At 39.9% G+C, this 19,842-nt stretch overlaps 3 protein-coding genes across 8 annotated transcripts in view; 2 read left to right on the top strand and 1 right to left on the bottom strand.

Moving 5' to 3' along the window:
• LOC311029043 (palmdelphin-like) overlaps positions 1-19,842 on the top strand; it is an 81,239-nt gene that overhangs the window by 36,266 nt on the left and 25,131 nt on the right. The window lies entirely within an intron of this gene.
• On the top strand, positions 2,629-7,809 carry LOC311028879 (uncharacterized protein; the record flags this gene model as incomplete). Its single annotated transcript, XM_084033676.1, has 3 exons — positions 2,629-5,053; positions 5,146-5,237; positions 7,190-7,809. 3 exons carry the CDS (start codon positions 2,629-2,631, stop codon positions 7,271-7,273), a joined length of 2,601 nt encoding a protein of 866 aa, XP_083889802.1. The 3' UTR covers positions 7,274-7,809.
• LOC311028755 (putative ferric-chelate reductase 1) overlaps positions 16,247-19,842 on the bottom strand; it is a 12,851-nt gene continuing 9,255 nt past the window's right edge. For 5 of the 6 annotated variants that reach the window (XM_084033513.1, XM_084033516.1, XM_084033515.1 and 2 more), the window contains 3 exons: positions 18,414-18,557; positions 16,727-16,812; positions 16,247-16,629 (listed from right to left, as the gene is read on the bottom strand). In XM_084033513.1, the coding sequence (XP_083889639.1) occupies positions 16,537-16,629; positions 16,727-16,812; positions 18,414-18,557 (323 nt within the window). In that variant the 3' untranslated portion in view covers positions 16,247-16,536. The remainder of the gene's footprint in view (positions 16,630-16,726; positions 16,813-18,413; positions 18,558-19,842) is intronic. The other variant, XM_084033512.1, reaches the window with a different exon arrangement.

Below are 19,842 nucleotides of genomic sequence, written 5' to 3'. Positions count from 1 at the left end.
ACTTTCTCACTCCATGTTCCTCCTTGAAGGGTGATTATGAAGTATACAAATGCATTTATCCTATACACACAAAAAAAGTTGGCTTTTGCAAAAGGTATCACTATGTAAACACTGCACTTTCATTGGAACTGTGATGCTGCCACATTGGCACTCATGCACCCCAAATTTCAATTCATCTCACTGTTTTGAACACAAAGGTGATAGAGAGGTTAAGTCTCATCAGTGACAAGAGACAAATCAGTTTGAATTGTTCCAAGAATTCCACGTTTGTCAATTTAAAAGACAATGTCCAGAAAGTCTTAGTGTCATAGGTTTGTCGTTGTATTATTTAGTTTTGTGAGAAACCGCTCAGTAAATCACACAATTTACGTCACCAACACGCTGATAGCTTGTCTTGCTAGCTAACTTAGCTACGTGCGTCCCATCACTGATATAATGTTATCTTAGCTTGTGTTTTATCCAGTGTAATGGGAATTTTGGATGTTTGTAATTTATAATCAGAATATTTGTCAGGCCAGACGTCGATCCGCATCTCCTCATCTGACTGTTATGATATGACGAAAATGAGTGCCTGTTTGTAGATGATATGAACATGAGTGCCACATTGACATAAGACTATGACGCCTGTGTTCTGTAAATCTTGACCTTGCCTGTACATCTTGTCTTTGTAAGATAGGACATGATCCGTCCTTTGTCCATGGTTCCTCCTCCTTAAAAGGGAGATTGTTGTTAGACTCAGGGTCGTTCCTGCTGATTCTGAACCTTTGCATCAGAAGGCAGGGGTGAACAGTACTTTCTTCTGCAGATGAGAATACTTAGTGGAATAAACCTCGGAGAAAAAGCTGATCCTGGTTGTTGATCTTTATTGGGCAGATTCATTTTTCCACAACACCAGCGACTCTATTTATCGGCAGGAAGAGAAAGAAGGAGTGAGACCTGTTGTCTTTTGTTAACGTGATGTTACACCCTGGCACCGTAGCTTCAGAAAGAGATGTCGATTTGCCACATTTTGCAAAATTATCTTTTAAATTTACAAACATGATGTGTAATTCATGGCACATATAGGAAAAAACAATTCCACACATAATTGTGAGTATAATATAAAATATTAATTTTTTTTAAACATTAACATTTTTTTTATGTTTTTTTGAAAGGCTTGGTAGATAGCATTCATGTTTTTGACAGACACCAGTAAAAATTAACACATGAATTCATAAAGGAAAACAAAAACAAGACTACAAAGGGAAAGCATGTCACACATGGTGAGTCTATTACAGGATAGTAAGTCACATTTTCAACCTCTTCAGAGACTGAAATCAATTTAGACTTATCTTCCATTTTAATTATACTGTTTCCTTCCAGTGTTCTAAAATAACTTGACGGCCTGTAACTACAGCAACAATAATAATTGGGTATGTTTAGTACCAGTCCCCCTTTAAGCATAAATATGACAGTAACACACCATTCTGAAACAGGTCTCCAATACTTACCGTACATATTTTTTCCAAAATAAGGTCCAATAGTGGCGGGACTTAGCCTCTCTATGTGAGTAGGGCTACAGATGACTGAAAGTGATGCTGGGATGAGTTAGTAGCTTAAAAGTGAAAATTCGCCAATTAAACTTGGCAACAAAACAACAATTAGCCAGTGACTGTTCTCACAGTGACAAGTAATATTAATTGAAATGTCTGTGTGCAGTGGGATTGTATGGCTCAGCCAATCATGTTGCAAGGACACTGTGGCAGTGTGTGGGAGGCAGACCCAGTCCTGCAGTCTTACATAACAGATACATAACAGATATAATGCCATCTAATTCAGCTGCTTCCTCTCTTTCTGCACATAACCCACTTAGGGACACATTCACTCAGCACAGCAACAGCAGAAAGCACAAACAACACTTTCCAATATGCACACGCACTACACCATCACCACTGATGTCATCATCCCCCTATGACCCCCCCTCCATCCCTCTGTAGAAAAGTCAGATAGTGTTTCTCTGAATGGCACAGAACAGAAGTGCTATCCATGGACAACTTTAGTGTGCTTATTACACTAGACTTTTTCAGGACGATTTGCAAAACTCACACTGATTGTGATTGATTACATTCACAATAACATTCTGGAGTGTTCCTGTTTGTGTGGTTGATGATGACAATGAGGACGCTGTGATAAGTTCTTGACATCAATCATTATTCTAACAAATTACATTTTCAGTCTGACAATTCAGGGTTTTATCTGTATGCATTACAACAGCGTTTTTTCTATATGTGTTTCACAATAAATTAACGTATATCAGGCTGTGATGGATTGATTCCTCTAATAGGCTGTGTGCATCAGCTTCTATCTCTTCACATACAGTCTTTGCTGTTTGTTAGGGTGGATTTCACAAAGGCAAAAATAAAGATGGACTTGCCATTGGGGAAATTAAAAGACATGTTAAATACAACTCAGCTATCCATTTATTAAAGGTAAAAACTAACAATTCCCTTTTTGCCTTCCAGAAACTCAGTCTATTTTACTTATTCTCTTTTTTCTCAGAAAGCTACCTCAGTGGACAGAGAGGCAGATGGAAAATATCTGAACGAAGGTTGCAGCACAACTGAGAATCACAACTCATTCTCCGTCACCATGGAAACCACTGAACAATCAGAGCTGGCGATGGACTGTGAAGTGGAGGTCACTGTGGCTGATTCACACAAGCAGGGGAAGGATGATGAGCAAGTTTGTTTGGAGACAGACTCTTCAGATTCACCAGGGGAAACAGCGATGCTCGACAAATTATTAACTGAACTGCCAACCAGCACAACTGAGATTGACAAGCCTGACTGCACTGAGACCAATGTTTGCACTGAAAGTCCTTGTCAGGATCAAAAGGAAGCTTTGATATTAGAATCAGGGCATGAAGAGCTCAACAGGAATGAGTCAGTCGCCTCATCTGTTTCCGACACACTTTCCAGTGCTGACAGTGTTTATGAAAATGAAGCCCATCGTAAGAGGCAGGATATGTTGGAGCAAGATTTGGAGCAAGAACAAGTCCTTGAGCCGGAGCAGTATCCTCAACCAGAGCAAGAGCCTGAGCCAGATCAAGACCCTGAACCAGAGCAATACCCTGAGTCGGAGCACTGCCCTGAGCCAGATCAAGACCCTGAACCAGAGCAATGCCCTGAGTCGGAGCACTGCCCTGAGCCAGAGCAGGGCCCTGAACCAGAGCAATACCCTGAGTCGGAGCACTGCCGTGAGCCAGAGCAGGGCCCTGAACCAGAGCAATACCCTGAGACAGACGAAGATCTTGAGCTGGAGCCCTACCCTAAATCAGAACAAGACCCTGAACCAGAGCAATACCCTGATCCAGAGGAAGGTTTTGAGCTGGGGCACTACCCTCAACCAGAACAAGACCCCAAACCAGAGCAATACCCTGAGCAAATGGAAGATCTTGAGCTGGGGCACTACCCTAAGTCAGAACAAGACCCTGAACAACAACAGTACCCTGAGCAATACCCCGAGCCAGAGATATACTCTGAGTCAGAGCCTAAAGATAATGAGCTTAATCTCCAAGATGATGGTTATCACAATGTTGCAATTGACACAGAGGAAGACCTAGAGGAGCATGACATTCTATTTGAACCACCCATTACAGAGGAGTCCATATTAGAGCAGTGCATTAGAGAAGAGGCAATGTCAGATGTTTCCAATGAATCCTGCCATGTTCTTGAGATCGACGAAATTGACAAATGCCTGGAAGTTGAGTATGCAGCAGCCTCCTCAGACAGTGATACGGACGAAAAATGGAGAACAATATTTTCTTCTTCTATAAATAGAGAAGATGATGACTCATATTTGGACAGCCTCCAGTTGAGTGCCCAGGAGCTCTTTGTGCAGAAAGTGGATGTGACAGATTTTGAAGAACAAGATGGTAACAACTTTAAAGAGGTCAGTTTTGAGATTCCCCAAGTGGAAGACGTTCTTGAACAACCTGAGGATATAATTTCCTCTCCTAGTCCTCCACAAGAGGTTCAATATAACCCTTTAGGCCTTCAAGGTGTAGCCAACATTTCTGAAAATGAGAATGAAATTAGCAGGGAGAGCACCCAAGAAAAGCACATCAATACAGATTTGAACAAGAAGCTACCTAAAGACTTCTGTGTCATACAAGAGACCAAGAGTGAGAATGTTAGCACAGAGCATGTGGACTTCCAGCTTGCTCGTAGACAGTGGCGAAAAATGGAGGAGCAAACCATGAACAAGATTGTCTTACCAACAACCAAGCAGCCCAACTTCCATGGCAGCCACAGCTTCATGTACACGCCGGTCCGCAACATTGAAAGAACTCAAAAGAAAGCACAAGATCTGGAGAACTTGAATCTGGTTGGTGATTATCCTCACACCCAATTCAGCCCTTGTTCAGAGGATTCTGGCCTGGATGATTCCAGTTACAGGTCCCCTTACGATGACCCAGAAACACCAGTTGAAAGGGAAATTCGCATATCAATGGAGAGGGAGGAAAACTTCAGGAGAGAGAGGGGCTTCTCCAGGATGGGCAAATCAACCGATTGTGCTCCATCACGAAGTATCCCCAGATCCATAAGCACTCCACTGACACCATCATTCATTATCACTTCCTCACCCACTAATGAACCACTGAAACATGACGTCTCAGCAAACAATGTTATCATTCTCGACCCAAGCAATGGTTTCATTTCCAGCCCCACACATGGCAAAGGCAACGTGGTAGCTCAGTCTGGCGAGTGGTGCTCCAAGGACAGCAGCTCTAACCTCATCATCCTAGAGACATCCAATCTGATTATTCGTAGTGCCTCCGAGTTCTCACTTGACAAAGCCTGCGAGCAGCCTCAGGAAAAAATGTTCCTGAAGAACCCCTTTTTCAAGCTGCGTTCAAGAAGCACAATGTCACTGGTGGATGAAGAGATTAAGATGGTGAAACAGAGGGATGATGAGCTGAAGAAAGAGAGGGCCAATCTTTATGCCAAAGACATGTTCCATAATGAAAGGATATTGTCAAATCACATGGACACTTTGGCGTTTGATAATTCAGGTATGTCTTATTCTCATACTTTTAGGTACTTTCCCCCGGTTGTGCTATACATTTAAGTCCATGATCATATTTTGTTATTATTTTTCTATTAGATGATGTACCGGTGAAGTGCAAGTCCTCTCCATCATCACCAATGAAAACAGCCTACAGGATGGATCGCTCTGCTTTATCCTGTGATCACAGAGTAAGTTCTTGCTCAATCTTATTTAACAATTGTCAATGAAAATAATCTTAAATGCTTTATGCTTTGTATTTTAACTGCTAATATTAGCATTTGTCAAAAACAGTATTGTACGTTTTTGAAAACCACAGATACATTGAATATAGATTAATATCCGCAATCCAAACCATGCTCAAGCACATTTGCAGAGCGAAATTTGACCAGGTCATAGTGTGATACTCCATCCTTTTATAGTAAAAATGCCGCTCTGTATAAAATTCACTCGCTTCTGCCCACTCACTTGTGCTCTGCTCACACAGTATTTTCTCTAAATATGTGCAGACGCAACTTGTCAGTGAAGTTGCAGTCATGTTCTCTGTTGGTCTCCTTTATGATGACTCTGATACTGTGCCTCTTGGAAACTACATAAAGTCATGCGTGTTGTATCACGACGGGATTTACAAGAGGCAATCGTGTTTAGGCCCCGTTTGCCTGGAGCAATGTGAGTGCAGGCAGGCGGGTTACATGGGAGTTGGGACAATTGTGCTTCTGCACGTTACGGATGAACTGGTGCTACTACCTGCTGGCTTTAATACACAAGTTGATAGTTACTGATAATTTTATCCTGAAAGCTTGGGGTGCGGTTTTGTTCTACTAATATGAACAGTTCATTACAGCTGGATTATGTAGGTCAATCCACGACAGGGAGTCATATTGGAAAAACCTGAATCAAGCCCATTATAAACACTGTACATTAATCATAATTCATTGACACATCAACATCACTTAACTAGGCTTGTCTAGTTGTTGTTTAACACAAACCATTATCTTTTTCTCTTACCTCAACCAAGTTGTTTTGTAGCCTATAAACTGCAGTCATTTCACAACATTAACCATGTGTCATTGTGCGTTTCTTCAACCTATGACAGTTTGACTGTCTGTATTTTAATTTGTATTATTTGGGTTAAGGGTGCCAGCCAGTTCTCTCTCCTGGCGTTTCCATGTCATGTTTTTAAGTTCACTGAAAATGTCTTGTTTTTTTTTTCTTTAAAAAGTTTTAAATCAATCCTAAAAAAATAATGCACACAATTAAAAATGCAAACTCTACACATTGCATTACAACAGTTAATCAACAAGGACAACACAAATATTTGCAAAAACAAAACCAAGTTTATATTTAAGGGTTTTACAAAGTTGTACTACCCGATGTGGATCAATGACCAGCTTCACCGATACCGATACCGATGATGATCTTGGCTCCTCCTCGCATCACCGACGCTGAACAATCATTGCAAATACAACTTTGCTATCCGTTTCCGACACCTTAAAAAACGTACACACCGCCGACATTCTCCCTCGCTCTGCTGCAAGTTGAAGTAGGTGACGTCTGGCGTCACTATGCGCATGCAATCCTCGCGCCCTCGGGCATTTAATCTGATTTAATCAAGGAAGCAGCCGTCTTTATTTATCGATTTAATATATTGGCGTGTTAGCCGATATCGGATAATACGTTTTAACGTCAATATCGGCCGATACCGATACCTTGCCGATAATATCGTGCATCCCTATCAAAAAACGATGCTGGGAATGAATTGGTGAGTAGAAGGGTGTACATAGCATAGGTGATAAAATCCATTGACGAAACCCTGCAGTTTTCTCACAGCGTGATACAAGGCTGATATGAAATGGATTTCTGAAACTCGTTTTGCTTCAGAAGCATCCTGTGATTTACAGAAACGTACAATGCCCAAAAAACAGTTCTAGTATTTGTTATTGAAATCTAAATGCATTTATTGAGTTTACAAAAAATACATAATTGTATCACTCTGAACAGCAGTATTAGCATGCCATAACCATTACATTGACACTGATTTACCTGTCCCAAATTCAGTCTCATGACCTGAGAGAGCAGGTGGATGTGGAGGAGGTGGAGGAAGTGCTTTGAAAGCAGTTAAACAACCAGTTGTCTTTCTCAGTTTCCAGAAGGCTACACAGCTGGAAGACGTAAGAGTGCCATGGCTGTGCGTTGGGAGGCAGGCGAGTTTACAAAGAACGACTGAAGACGACCAAGTTTGCCATGTAAAGGCATCGATTGTCAATGTTATACTCTTTCAAGCTAAATGCCGTGTTGCAATTGTTTCTTTGTTTCATCTTGTGACATAAAAACTAAACTCTCTGCTTCTGTGATGCGTTTGGGCAAATCTAGCAACAATGAAAGCGTTTGTGAACACATAACTTTGAAAAGAGTGCATAGAGATCTCACACTGTATCATGGATGAAGATAACACTTGATTCTGGCCCAAGTGTTTGCAATATTACGACTCTGACGTGTCCTTGTCACTTTTGAATCAACACTCATAGCTGGAAGGCTGCTGGTTTCAGCTCTCACTAGACTACAGCTTCAAGTTTATTACAATATCGATAGGGACAGTGCCAACAGACAGCTACATTTGAAATGAATAAACAATATTAATATTTTCAAATGCGGCATGTACTGATGGTAATAATGAGAGACAAACCCACTTTATGTGTCATGCAATCATTTTCAATAACTGCATGCCTCCTGGTGGACTAACCTTTCAGAATCCAGAAGCACATAATCTAAAAAAAAAACTGCCAGTGGAAGAAAAAAATGCCTGATTCATGAGGATATTACTCATGCCTCATATGTACATTAAAAGAGCTACTGTTCGCTGTTATCAATAAGAAAGTACAGCTGAAACGAATATAAATTAAGTGGCTAGAGTGTAGGTTTACTGCTACTTTGCCTGTAGTGTGATATTATATTATTATATTATATTATCATCATTTGTCTTGTGTTGTAATACGTTTCTGTAACAGATTGTCAGAGATGGGGTTTAAATTTAAATGATCACTATGGTTTGATGCCACAATGATGGTGTTTTTCTTGACTTGGAAGCAGTGGAAACCAGCTATAAAAAATACATATCATCAAAGTCACCAATTTACACTGACTAATCAGTCTAGCTCGGATCCATTTAACATGAAGACCCATGAATACATTCAGCCAGTATCACACATTCATACACTGATGGCAGAGGAGCCGCCTGCCCATCAGGATCTAATCTAACTCATTCCCACACATTCACATGCCGATGGGTCAGCCTTTGGGGGCAATTTGGATTCAGTATCTTGCCCTAAGTGCTAACTTGCTAATTCCACTGCTGTAATGATGTACTTGTTTCCAAAAATGATACAAACTGTCTCTCTATGCTTTGTAACGTTACTGGTCATTGCTGAGTGCGCCACTTGATGGAAGTTGCTTTACTTTTAACGGAAGTGGCCCATTACAATAGTCACTATGGCAATGGTACACATAGAAATGGCCGCCGCTTTGGCCATCCTGCTCTATTGATTTGAATGAGAATGCCCATTCTACTCCTATTTTATTTCTATGGTGTCAATCAGTTATTTTTCACTGAATAATTACCTGCTGCTGCTACTGCTGGAACCAAATTCTGTGGATTAACCACTACGAGCACATTATTACTCATAGTGATTTGATCCATCAGAGATATAAACATAATGATTAGTGCAGCATTTAAGTGGAACCACAAATTGATGGGAAAACACACACAGACACAACACCACCTGCAAATCTGCCAGAAACTACTTTATTACAAAATATTAGCTTCAGCTGGACTTCACAATGCATTTTCACACTGAGTGTGGTATTTATATTAAAGTTCCCCTAAGAGATTGCTTCAAGGCCAGTGTGGACATGAATATTATGACCATTGTCTCTCAACAGACCAACACATTCTCACGGCAGTTCATCAAATTGTCACTAAATTGAAATGCACTGATTCATGTACATAGACACACATTTTTTTTATTATTTTCGTGTCACTCCGCATGGTTTGTCAAAATAATTAATTTCAATTGGAAGTCTCTTATTTTCTGTCAGAACGACATTACACTTTAAAAACGAACATGAGATTTAGGCAACAAAACCTCTACATTAGGTTACAGAAAACATCATAGCTGGTCTTAAAATAACTATGTACAGTTAGGTGTAGGCAACAAAAGCAACGTTAGGATTTCAATGACAAAACCAATGTTAGGTTCAGAAAACAAAACCAATGTTAGCGTTAGACAACAAAACCAACCTTAGGTTTAGACAACAAAACCTATGTTAGGTTCAGAAAACAAAACCAATGTTAGCATTAAATTATATTATTCTAAATTATTATATTGTTTTAGTTCTGAGAGACATGAACAAAATATGTCCCTGAAAATTATCTAAAATGATATGTATTATCTGCCATGTAACCTGATTGAATATATATATGATGTGACTATTTTTAAGAACTTTGAGCCTTTCCTTTAACTGAAGGATGATAATTTGCTGACAGTAAACTGAAAGTAATTTTATTGCTGAAAAGCTTGAATGTTTGACAAATGTGTCATTGGGTCCACTCTTTGCTAAACTCTTCTTGACAATGTAAATGTAAATCTGTCTTGAAGACCTATTTTGATGTTATTGTATGTCTTCATAAGCAACAATGCTATATTGATCAGCATATATTAATTGTATTTTTGTACTACGCGTTTGCTGCAAAATAGTATTTCAAGGTAAGCTGGAAGACAAAAATATACAAAATACATTATACACATAGCTTTTACATATAGAACAATCACATAACATAACTCCATCCATTTGAGTTTAGGCTGAACTGAACTGGTCCTACATTATTGTCTATGACCTGCAGTCGGACAATCCAATCAGTAGTTTAATAACAGGACCCTATGACACTACCTACACTATGTGGAATTTCTATTGTCTGACATCTCAGTGCTATAGAAAATCTAAATGATACAATGGGTTGAATCCATGTATAGTTCATTCTTTTGTTATCTCATTTATAATCAAAATCAGAAAATAAAGCAGTACCGCTCTCAGTGCTCAGTTACGACTGTACAGAGGCAAGCTAGAGTTCACTTCGAATAACACAATCAAGCTGGCCTCCACTTTACATTTTAATGAAGCATTTCAAAATAAAAGCCCTTTACAATTTCATATATCAGCCAACTTATTGTTTTTGACTTATTATTCATGTTGTAAATTTATATTTTCTTATTAATTTATATTCTTTCATTCATGTCATTTGTTTGTTTACTTAATTATTTATTATCAAAAGCAATATTGACTGACTTATTGTCGATGTAAACATGAAATCAGAAAACCGTAATGTTGCTTTCATTTTTAATTAGTTCTTACGCACTATTACTACTACTATTGTTACATGCACCACAAAACGTGGAGGCTGTCTTGAGTGTGTTACTCTAAGTGGAGCCTAGCTTGACCGCACTAACCTTCTTACAGTCATAACTGAGTCCCAAAACGCTGCAGAGCAGTACTGATTACAGTACTTTTTCCACTCTCAAAAAGTTCACAAATAAAATCAACAAAAGGATCAAGTGCAGCCATAACTTCTTGATGGAGGTCTTGATGGGCAGTGAGAACAAAAGTTATTCACTGTGTTCTGTTTCCCCCTTACTTGAGACAACATCTCCATCATGGATGCTGCACCATGACATTCACTGCATTTTCCGTACAATATCATGCAAAGAAAAAAAAAAACAGAAAAAAAAATCGTCTTTCCATTTGTTGTAAAAAAAAAAAGAAAAAGAAAATAAGAAGCCTGTTTATTGTTTTTCTGTTCTCCTGTTCTTTTTTTTCTGTTTTTAAAAACAGAAAAAGTTATTTGGTTTCACTGATATTGTTTTGAAACCAAATAACCAAAGAATTAACAACAACAGGATTGTGTTTCCACAGAATAAAGTATTTTATTCTATTTACAAAAGAATGAAATAAAATAAAATATGAATGAATGCTTACTTATATATGAGAAGCTACAGAATACTTACTATACATGTACCTCTTGTTCTGATTTATTTTCCAACATGTATTAACACAGTAATTGTAAGCAGTATTCATTCAGCACTTCTTCTTTTGTGTGTACATTTCAGGACCACATTTAAGATATTTTCTGATTTTCTCAGATATAAACACTGGTATTTGATGATTTTAATAAAGAAATGTTTAAAGCCTTGATATATCCAGCTACTCTGAAAAGCTTGTTTCTTGCTTGAACTTAGATTCAATTGACTTTAAACAGCATTTTTTTTACATGTCATGTTTGTATGCTTCATTGTTGAATTCTAACTTAAAATCCCAACATTGCTTGCTGGTGTTTAAACATTGTGTGAAAAGTCCCTGCCATGGCTTTCTGGGGGTTTATTGGGCTCTTTATGACTTTATATGCAGGGGCTTTTTACTTTGTATTGCTCGTGCAAGTATTGAAGAGATTAGTGCAACAATAAAAGATGTTTATGAAGAATGTTGGCTGAGTATTTGTTTCGGTATGTGACTTACATGCTTGCCAAGATAACAATCTAGCCTGAGGCTAGCAGTAGAGGAAAGTTGCTGAATTATCCAAAATGAAAAAGGCTCATCCTCTAGGGAGTATGAATGTGCTCAATAAATTTCACATGGTGAACATTTATGTCTGCTGATGGCGCCAGTGACTGCCAATGAGTTAAGTCATCTAAAACCAACTATGTAGTTTAGTTGTCTAAACCTAACTAATTAGTTTAGTTGTCTAAACTCAACTTTCTAGTTCAGTTGTCTAAATACTAACTCTGTAGTTTAATTGTCTAAACTTAACTATGTAATTTAGTTGTCTCAACCTAAATAATTAGTTTAGATGTCTCAACCTAACTATGTTGTTTTTTTGCGTGTTAGGATTCTGTTGGGTTGTGGTTTTGCTTTTGTTTTTCTCCTTTCCCGTCCCGTTTTTTTCCTACAGAGCTTGTGTGGCTGGAGGCGTGGCTGGAGGTGTGGCTGGAGGTGTGGCTGGAGGTGTGGCTGGGGGTGTGGCTGGAGGCGTAGCTGGGGGTGTGGATGGCTTCACCCTTTGCAGCATACGAGGCACATCTGCTTCCACTCACCTCTTCAACCCACTCAATAGGCGCGTTTCCAATCATGCATGCACATGCATTTGCCTCGCATAACCAGGCATTCTGGGATAAAAACGTCAGAAATGCTGGTGATAACTTCCCTTTGCGACATGTCACATGGCTTTAAAAACTCACGGGATCTCCAGGGTACCCTCCGCATGCTTTTCTGTGCAGATGGTCTCAAATAAGTGCAGACATAAGACACTCCCCTCAACGTTGCCTTAGTTGGTTAGAATTACCACGTGGTATTTCCCACGTGAGAAAATTCCTCAGCCTCCGTCAACAAGGGGAGTTCAAATGCCTCGGTTCAAATTCATCCACGACGAAGAAAGCCAGCGCCACTGGGTAGACCATATTCTTTGTGCAAAGTCTGCAAAGTTTCCCCTGGCTCGACAGTTTTTGTTATGTATATAATTATTAATAAAGTTTAAATAAATAATAAATAAAAAAAGTCTGTGAAGTGCACCTGTGTCCAACCTGACGTGGTGGGAACTTGACGTGTTTATGACGAGTTCCGGCGGATCCTCTCAAGTCTCGTGCATGCATAGGTGCAAATGCATGCGATCCGAAACGCAGTCATTAAAAGCCTGATCTTCACTCCACCTCTCTGCCAGATAATAGGCTCGTACTAGATGAGCCAGGCCTGCGCAGAATCGATCGCCGGCGATCGCCGCACAATGCATGCCAGTTAGTATTGTGTCCGACTTGATCCCGACTTGCTCTGATGTCATGCACACGTGGGCAACGATCGTCTCACGAGATCAAGGCGGCCGCATTTTTTATAGCCAGGCGCCGCAGTTGCTCTCAACCGACTGCAAGCCCCAGGGCATGATGGGAAACGCCTGGCTCTCGCCTCATCTAAGAGCTGATTTGCTCTTAGTTTTGACAACAAACAGCACGTTTAGTAGAAAATGCCATTTCCTGTGTGAGTCTAATATTTAAAGCTATGGGCTGTTAGTCTCATGTTGTGCAATTAAAGTTAAATCTGTTAACAAAAACATCTCATGTGGTTGATAATATTAATAATAATCATAATAACGACAATAAAAGAGGTTATTTATATAGCCCCCAAAACAAGCAATTACCCTACGGTGTGCTTTAAGAGGCAGACATAAAAAAACAGATACACATTTAATACAGTATAACTGTCAAACTTATGTGCACTACTCTATGAAACAGCAGATATACTACTATACCGTATAGTGTTTTACATATATACATTATGTTCAAACATTACTTCTATTTAGTGGCATTTTATACATTATATTTTTAGACTAATTTGACTCTTTCATCTTTCTCTTATGTAGCAACTGCAGCTGTATAATTTCCCGAGGGTTACTAAAGTATTCTGATTCTGATTTCCACAGATATTAATGAACAAATATAAAAACATTTGAATGTGGTCTTAAACTACAGATAGCCTACAGATCGCGTCTTACAGGATGTAACTTTTTCTATGACTTCCTGTCAAATCTTCGAAGGCCGATGGAAACTGTCCGACTGGAGCACAGCTTTTAGGCTCCGCCTCCTGCTGCTCCGCCTGCTCTCGTCTACTTTCCAGGCGAGGCGCAGTTCATCTCGAACGAGTTTAGCGCCGTCTTGTTTTGTAGTGCGTTGCAGCTTTCCCTAGTGGTCATTACAGTGTTGGTTAGTGTGTGTGTTTTGCCTTTTGAGACTCACCAGTGTTTCACTGTCCTCGCTCAGGTCAAAAGTGCTGTGTCTTTCATTTAAAGTGATTTTTTACATTAGACTGAGTGAGAATCATGGTTTCTGGTTTAAACCTCTTGTTTCCAGTTTGACTTAAAGCAAATAACGAACCCCCTAGAACCAATTAAAAACAACCATTCATGAAGACATAGCATTGACATCGGATGATTGAGAGCTATTCCCACTGGAGGAATGTAACTTATGGATCCAAGTAGATTCATGACAGTGCATAGAGTGATATTGGTGACATGTAAATAATTCAGTACACTGCACTGCGACGAGGATGGGATTCGCACAATGGATTAACAGTCCATCGCCTTAACCACTCGGCCACCTCGTCGGGTGTTGCATGTTTCCTGTATTTCATGTTGGATCCAGGCCATCTTCCAGGGACTTGACGTCAGCCTGGAAAGTTTGGAAGAGTGTGGCATCTTGGGGAGAAGGATATAAGGAAGATCGGGCCACTGGTTACATCTTTGCAGAGGGGAATTAGCTCAAATAGTAGAGCGCTCGCTTCGGGATCGATGCCCGCATTCTCCACAAGACTTTGGTTCCAGTTGAGGAGATGATCAGTTAAAAACCTGTGGCAAGATTATGGAGAATTGTGGAAGAATGAACATCCAGCAAGTTCTGCCACAGCATGTGCCCAACCTCGAACAACGTATCTGCTGTTGAGGTAGTATCATGTAATCTATTGCACATAAGTAAGTTATACTGTATTAAATGTGTATCTGGGTTTATGTCTGCCTCTTAAAGTGCACTGTTGCTCGTTTTGATAAGGGCTATAAATATTATCTTTGTTATGATTATTATTAATATTATCAACTACATGAGATATATTTATTAACAGACTAAACTTTTATTGCACAACATGAGTGTTATGACCATGGGTCATATGGGTTTCTGTTATGTGTTTTTGAATGTGGGTATGTAAGTAATCCTGCCCTGTTGTGTCTCCCTCTTGATTTTTGCAGGTGGTGAGTGGAGATGGTGATTGGCCAGGAGCTGATGAGGCCATCTTTAAAAGGATGCCTGCGGCAGATGTCTCCCTCCTCTTTGTCCCGACTACCAGCCAGACCATGCTGTCATGTGTTGTCGTTAAGTGTGATCCTTTATCAAAAGTTTTGTGATGAAAGTAACCCTTTGTTTATTTGAGTGCAGTGCTAATTTTTGATAGGTAAGTTAGTTTTCAAATAAGAGATGTTTTGGTTATTATTTTGGCCTTACTCACCCTGAAGTTTAACTACCCTGTGTTGAAAAAAAATGTATGTTGGACTGCAACTTAGTGTCTTGGTCTCTGGGCGTTTGGGGAAAGGGGAAAGCAACCTTTATATTACACTCACGTACCCTTAGGCCAGGGTGTAACAATGAGCCTAACAGCCCACAACATAACGTTAAATATGAACTTACATAGGAAATTTGCACTTTCTACTAAACGTGCTGTTTTTTGTCAAAACTAAGAGCCAATGGCTTTGGAGCCAGGCGTTTCCCATCATGCCCCGGGTCTTGCAGTCGGTTGAGAGCAACTGCGGCACCTGGCTCTAAAAACTGCAACCGCCTTGATCTCGTGAGACGATTGTTGCCCACGTGTGCATGACGTCAGAGAAAGTCGGGATCAAGTCAGACACAAAACTAACCAGCATGCATTGTGCTGCGTTCGCCGGCGATCGACTCATCTTGAACGAGCATATGGTCTCAGGTGTGAATGGGGAGCAGGTGTGTTCAGAGAGTCTCTGAGAGTTCAACACCCTGAACACTGAGCTGCAGCTCGGTGGCCAAAACTATACAGCGGTTTAACAGGACAGGTTCCACTCAGAACAGGCACATGCTCAGCATCATATCAAGAGGTTGTCTATAGAAAATAGATGTATGAGAGCTGCCAGCATTGCTACAGAGGTTGAAGGAGTGGGGGGTCAGCCTGTCAGTGGTCAGACCATACGCTGAACACTATATTCAATTGGTCTGCATGGCTGTCGTCCCAGGAGCAACGGCTTTAGAACCCTAACCCGAACACTTTGGGCACAATTTGGACACTTTCACTTCGGGGTGTACTCACTTTTGTTTAGATATTAATGGCTGTGTGTTGAGTTATTTTGAGGGGACAGCAAATTTACACTGTACAAGCTGTACACTCACTACTTTACATTGTAGCAAAGTGTAATTTCTGTTGTCGCATGAAAATATATAATAATATATTTGCAGAAATGTTAGGGGTGTACTCACTATTGTGAGATACTTCCCGTGTTAACTATTTCTTGTGGCGCTCCCGATGGAAAAACCACCTCGTGCCAGCCTCTCAACCTGCTCTGTGTTTAAATAAACTCTCAGAATCAGAATCAGAATCAGAATCAGAATTCCTTTATTGTCCGTCAACGGGGAAATTTGTTTGCCACAGCAGCCAAAGGACAGAATGTTACAAAAAACAATAATAATAATAATAATAATAATAATAATAATAATAATAATAATAATAATAGCAATAGCAAAAATTAACAGTACATTTCACAAGTTTTCCACATGATTGAGAGTGAAGTTTAATTGTATGGGAACAGGGTTTTGTAGGAGACAGGGCTGGATATTGCCACTATATACATTTTTGAAATATGAACCAACAAAAAATTACAAAACATAGTTATACACTGGCAATAGCGGTTATAACTGCAGCCAGGAATGCTGTATTTCCCATTAGGTACACCACCAACACCACCTTCTTGAATTTGGATGTCTGAAAGAAACGACAGTAAACAGACAAACATGAGGCGATTTAACAAACAAACAACCAACAAGGAACAAGCACAAATATAAAGTGAAATGTATCTCACCTCTCCCTGCTGCCTCGCTGACTGAGCAAACAAGATCTTCTCTGTGTCGTCACTGCTGATGTTTCCTGTGGTTACATGTGCAGCATCTAGTCAAATGTGAATAGAGAATATTAACATACAATAATGCATGACTGGTTTTCTATGCAGAAAACCTCTATGTGAATACACAGTGGAAAAACACATCCCACCACTGTCCTTGTGCATTCATATTACCTCTATCATTAAAATACAGAAAGTTGACATTTCCAAGCTATTTAGTATTCACATTCACACACACCCACACACATCCACCCACACCTAACACACGAGCCATGCTCATGCTTTGCTGTGGTCATTATGAGTTGGAACAGAACAATTGGTTTTGTCATTGCAGGCAGCAGTAGCAGCTAATGGAGACAAATGGGTAACGTTTGCAGTGTTGACCGCAGGCATCCAAAACTCATCAACAGCTAACTGGACAGGAAATAGCTGAGCTGTGTTTGAGGAACACAGTGCCAGTGGGAGATTATACCACTGTACTAGTGAGTCCAACTGGCTGATTGGGGTGTTAGGACATCATCATGTGCCGAAGCCCATTCACACCCTGTAACTGTCTCATTTCCACTGTGATCAGTTATTGCCAAAGAGAGTGAGTAAGTCTCTGAGTCTGAGTCTGAGTCTGTTCCCACCAAATGTCATTTTTCATTGTGTTTGCATGCAAAGTCATGCTAGTTGAAATATTTCAACTCATGCGAGACATTATTGAGTCTCCGTGTCTCTATAGCCGATCTTCTCTTCCTGTCGTCCTGATGTTGCTGAATGTTGTCTCCCGTGTCTGTGGCCCCGCAGAGCTCTACAATAGTGGCTCATAGTCCAGGGACCAGACCAGACTATGTGGAGAAACCAGAGGCCAACCAAGGTCGCTGCCGTATTTATGTCTAGATGACCTTATTTGGAGTGTTGATGGAGCAGCTACAACGTTAGCATAGCCTAGCACCCATCAACCAGACTCCATTCAGATTAACTGCTATTACTACTTCTGCTACGTCATGATGGACACATACACTCACTATTAACATGCATCTTATTTGACATTTATTTTTGTACATTTTATTCTTGGACAGTTAATCTGCTGCCCTTAATTGTCCCCCAGGGACAAATGAAACATTTGGATTTGAGGAAAACAAAAAAAGTTGTGAGCTTGTCATCTTGCAGACAGACCTAACAAAGCAAGAGTTCAGACTTTTTACAAATTGCCATCATTATGGAGTTATTTCAGCATCCTTTCTGTTTATTGCTATTAAATCACAGCAGAATAGTTTATTCTGGGTTCATCCAGCTGTAATAAACCAGCAGACGTGTGTGTTGATAGATCCAGTGAATCCAGCACCTCTGGATGATGTCATGAACCCAGAGAGGACACTGTTTGGTTTCCTGGTGTATCTGGGACTTAACAACACCTACAAAGCAATAGTGGTTATCTCGGTCATCTTGGATGAAAAGTGGTTGGTGTCAGTACGTAGGTAAATTTGGTGCCCCTACTGCAAATGATGCGAATGAAGACGGTCAAACGTGCGTAACGCAAGGTGAAAATATGCTTTGCGTTTGGAGCAAAGTCCTCACAAATCTTTCACATTTGACAAATTCTGTCCACAGATCACATTTTTCCTTTAAACTCCATTGTTCAGTCTGACGTCGGCTGTATTACCTCTAATCCTGAGTCTGTAGGAATGTGTTAGAAGCAGCAGGTCTGCCAGCACGATCCACAGCAGCCATCCTGTCAGCACTGCTGCAGACCAGATTCTGGGTAATAGCAGCGCCTGCTGAGCAGAACCCAGGAACACACACACCACTGGGAGGGAGAGAGTCAGCGTTCACATCAGGATACATGCACACTTTCTGCTGCACTGTGCACATTTACTAATTGCTTCATGAAGAAATTGATTTAAAAAATAAATGAAACAAGAGCAACTAAACCCCAGAGTTTTGTCTCCAGCCTGTAAATTCATAAAGTACCCCGAGAGAACCAACAGCTCCCGTTGCTATGTAAGAGATTTAACAACTTTTGCAGTTATTACAGCTGAAAAATGCATCTTCATAAAGCTGAACACAGGTCTGTTTTTCTTTTTAGAGATATGTGGTTCTCACAGGACGTACACTGAGAATGCCACGCATTGCTGCAGATTAACTGGTCAACAATATTAAACTCGTAAAACATTTCACTGCTCCATCAATACTTTTACTTGAACTACATTTAGATTAAACTTTTACTGCAGTAAGGTTTTGAATGCAGCACTTTTACTTGAAGTTGAGTATTTTTACTGAGTATTATGAGTACTTTGGCTGCAGTAATGTATCTGAATACTTCTTTCCACCTCTGGCCAAACAGTTGAACTGGGTGACATGTTTCTTCATCACCATGAACACACACCCTTAGTTTATTTTGACTTAATCCCATCTGCACTGTTCTGCTGCCCAAATACTCACTAAAGCACCAAATGTTAATAAATCCGCCACTGGAAATAGTCCCCACCGAATGTGGTGTTTATGTATTTTTTTGTGTTTGAGTAACGTTAGATGGAAACTACAGTGTCCAGCTTTTGTAGGTAATTACTGTGCCTTTTTAAAAATGAACCTACATACAGTATGTGTGAGCTGTTTTTAAAGTTGTATCATGGTGTTGGAGCTAAGACCCACAAACAGGGTAGAGACGTCTCAGAGACTTGAGGGACAGACTTGTTTTTTGTCTTTCCATGAGAATTGTTGACAGAAAAATAAGAATAGAAGAATAACAGCAGCCTTTCTTGGTTTAACTCTTTATGTATATGCTTCCACAATGCCATCTGAGTACATTGTCTTTACTACTTTGTTATTTTGTCATAACAGTGTTTTGCTATGGTTTTCATAAACTGCTATAAAACTTGAAAATAGTGTGAGATGTATTCACTAAAATATCTTCTGCAAAATATTCTAGAACAAATGTGGTGTCATTTACCCAACAGATGGACCTCATTGTATGTCATATGTGTGATTCATAGCTAGCTGTGCACAGTCCATTCAAATTGCCAACATTAATAGACTCTGAAATATGAGACCTTCATGAAAATAGCTGTTTATGATGTACAGTGTAAAGTTTC

Source organism: Eutrigla gurnardus (assembly GCF_963514095.1).
Source record: "Eutrigla gurnardus genome assembly, chromosome: 18".
NCBI classification, from domain to species: Eukaryota; Metazoa; Chordata; class Actinopteri; order Perciformes; family Triglidae; genus Eutrigla; species Eutrigla gurnardus.
The sequence above is the reverse complement of the archived record's forward strand: the minus strand, read 5'-3'. Positions and strand labels throughout refer to the sequence as shown.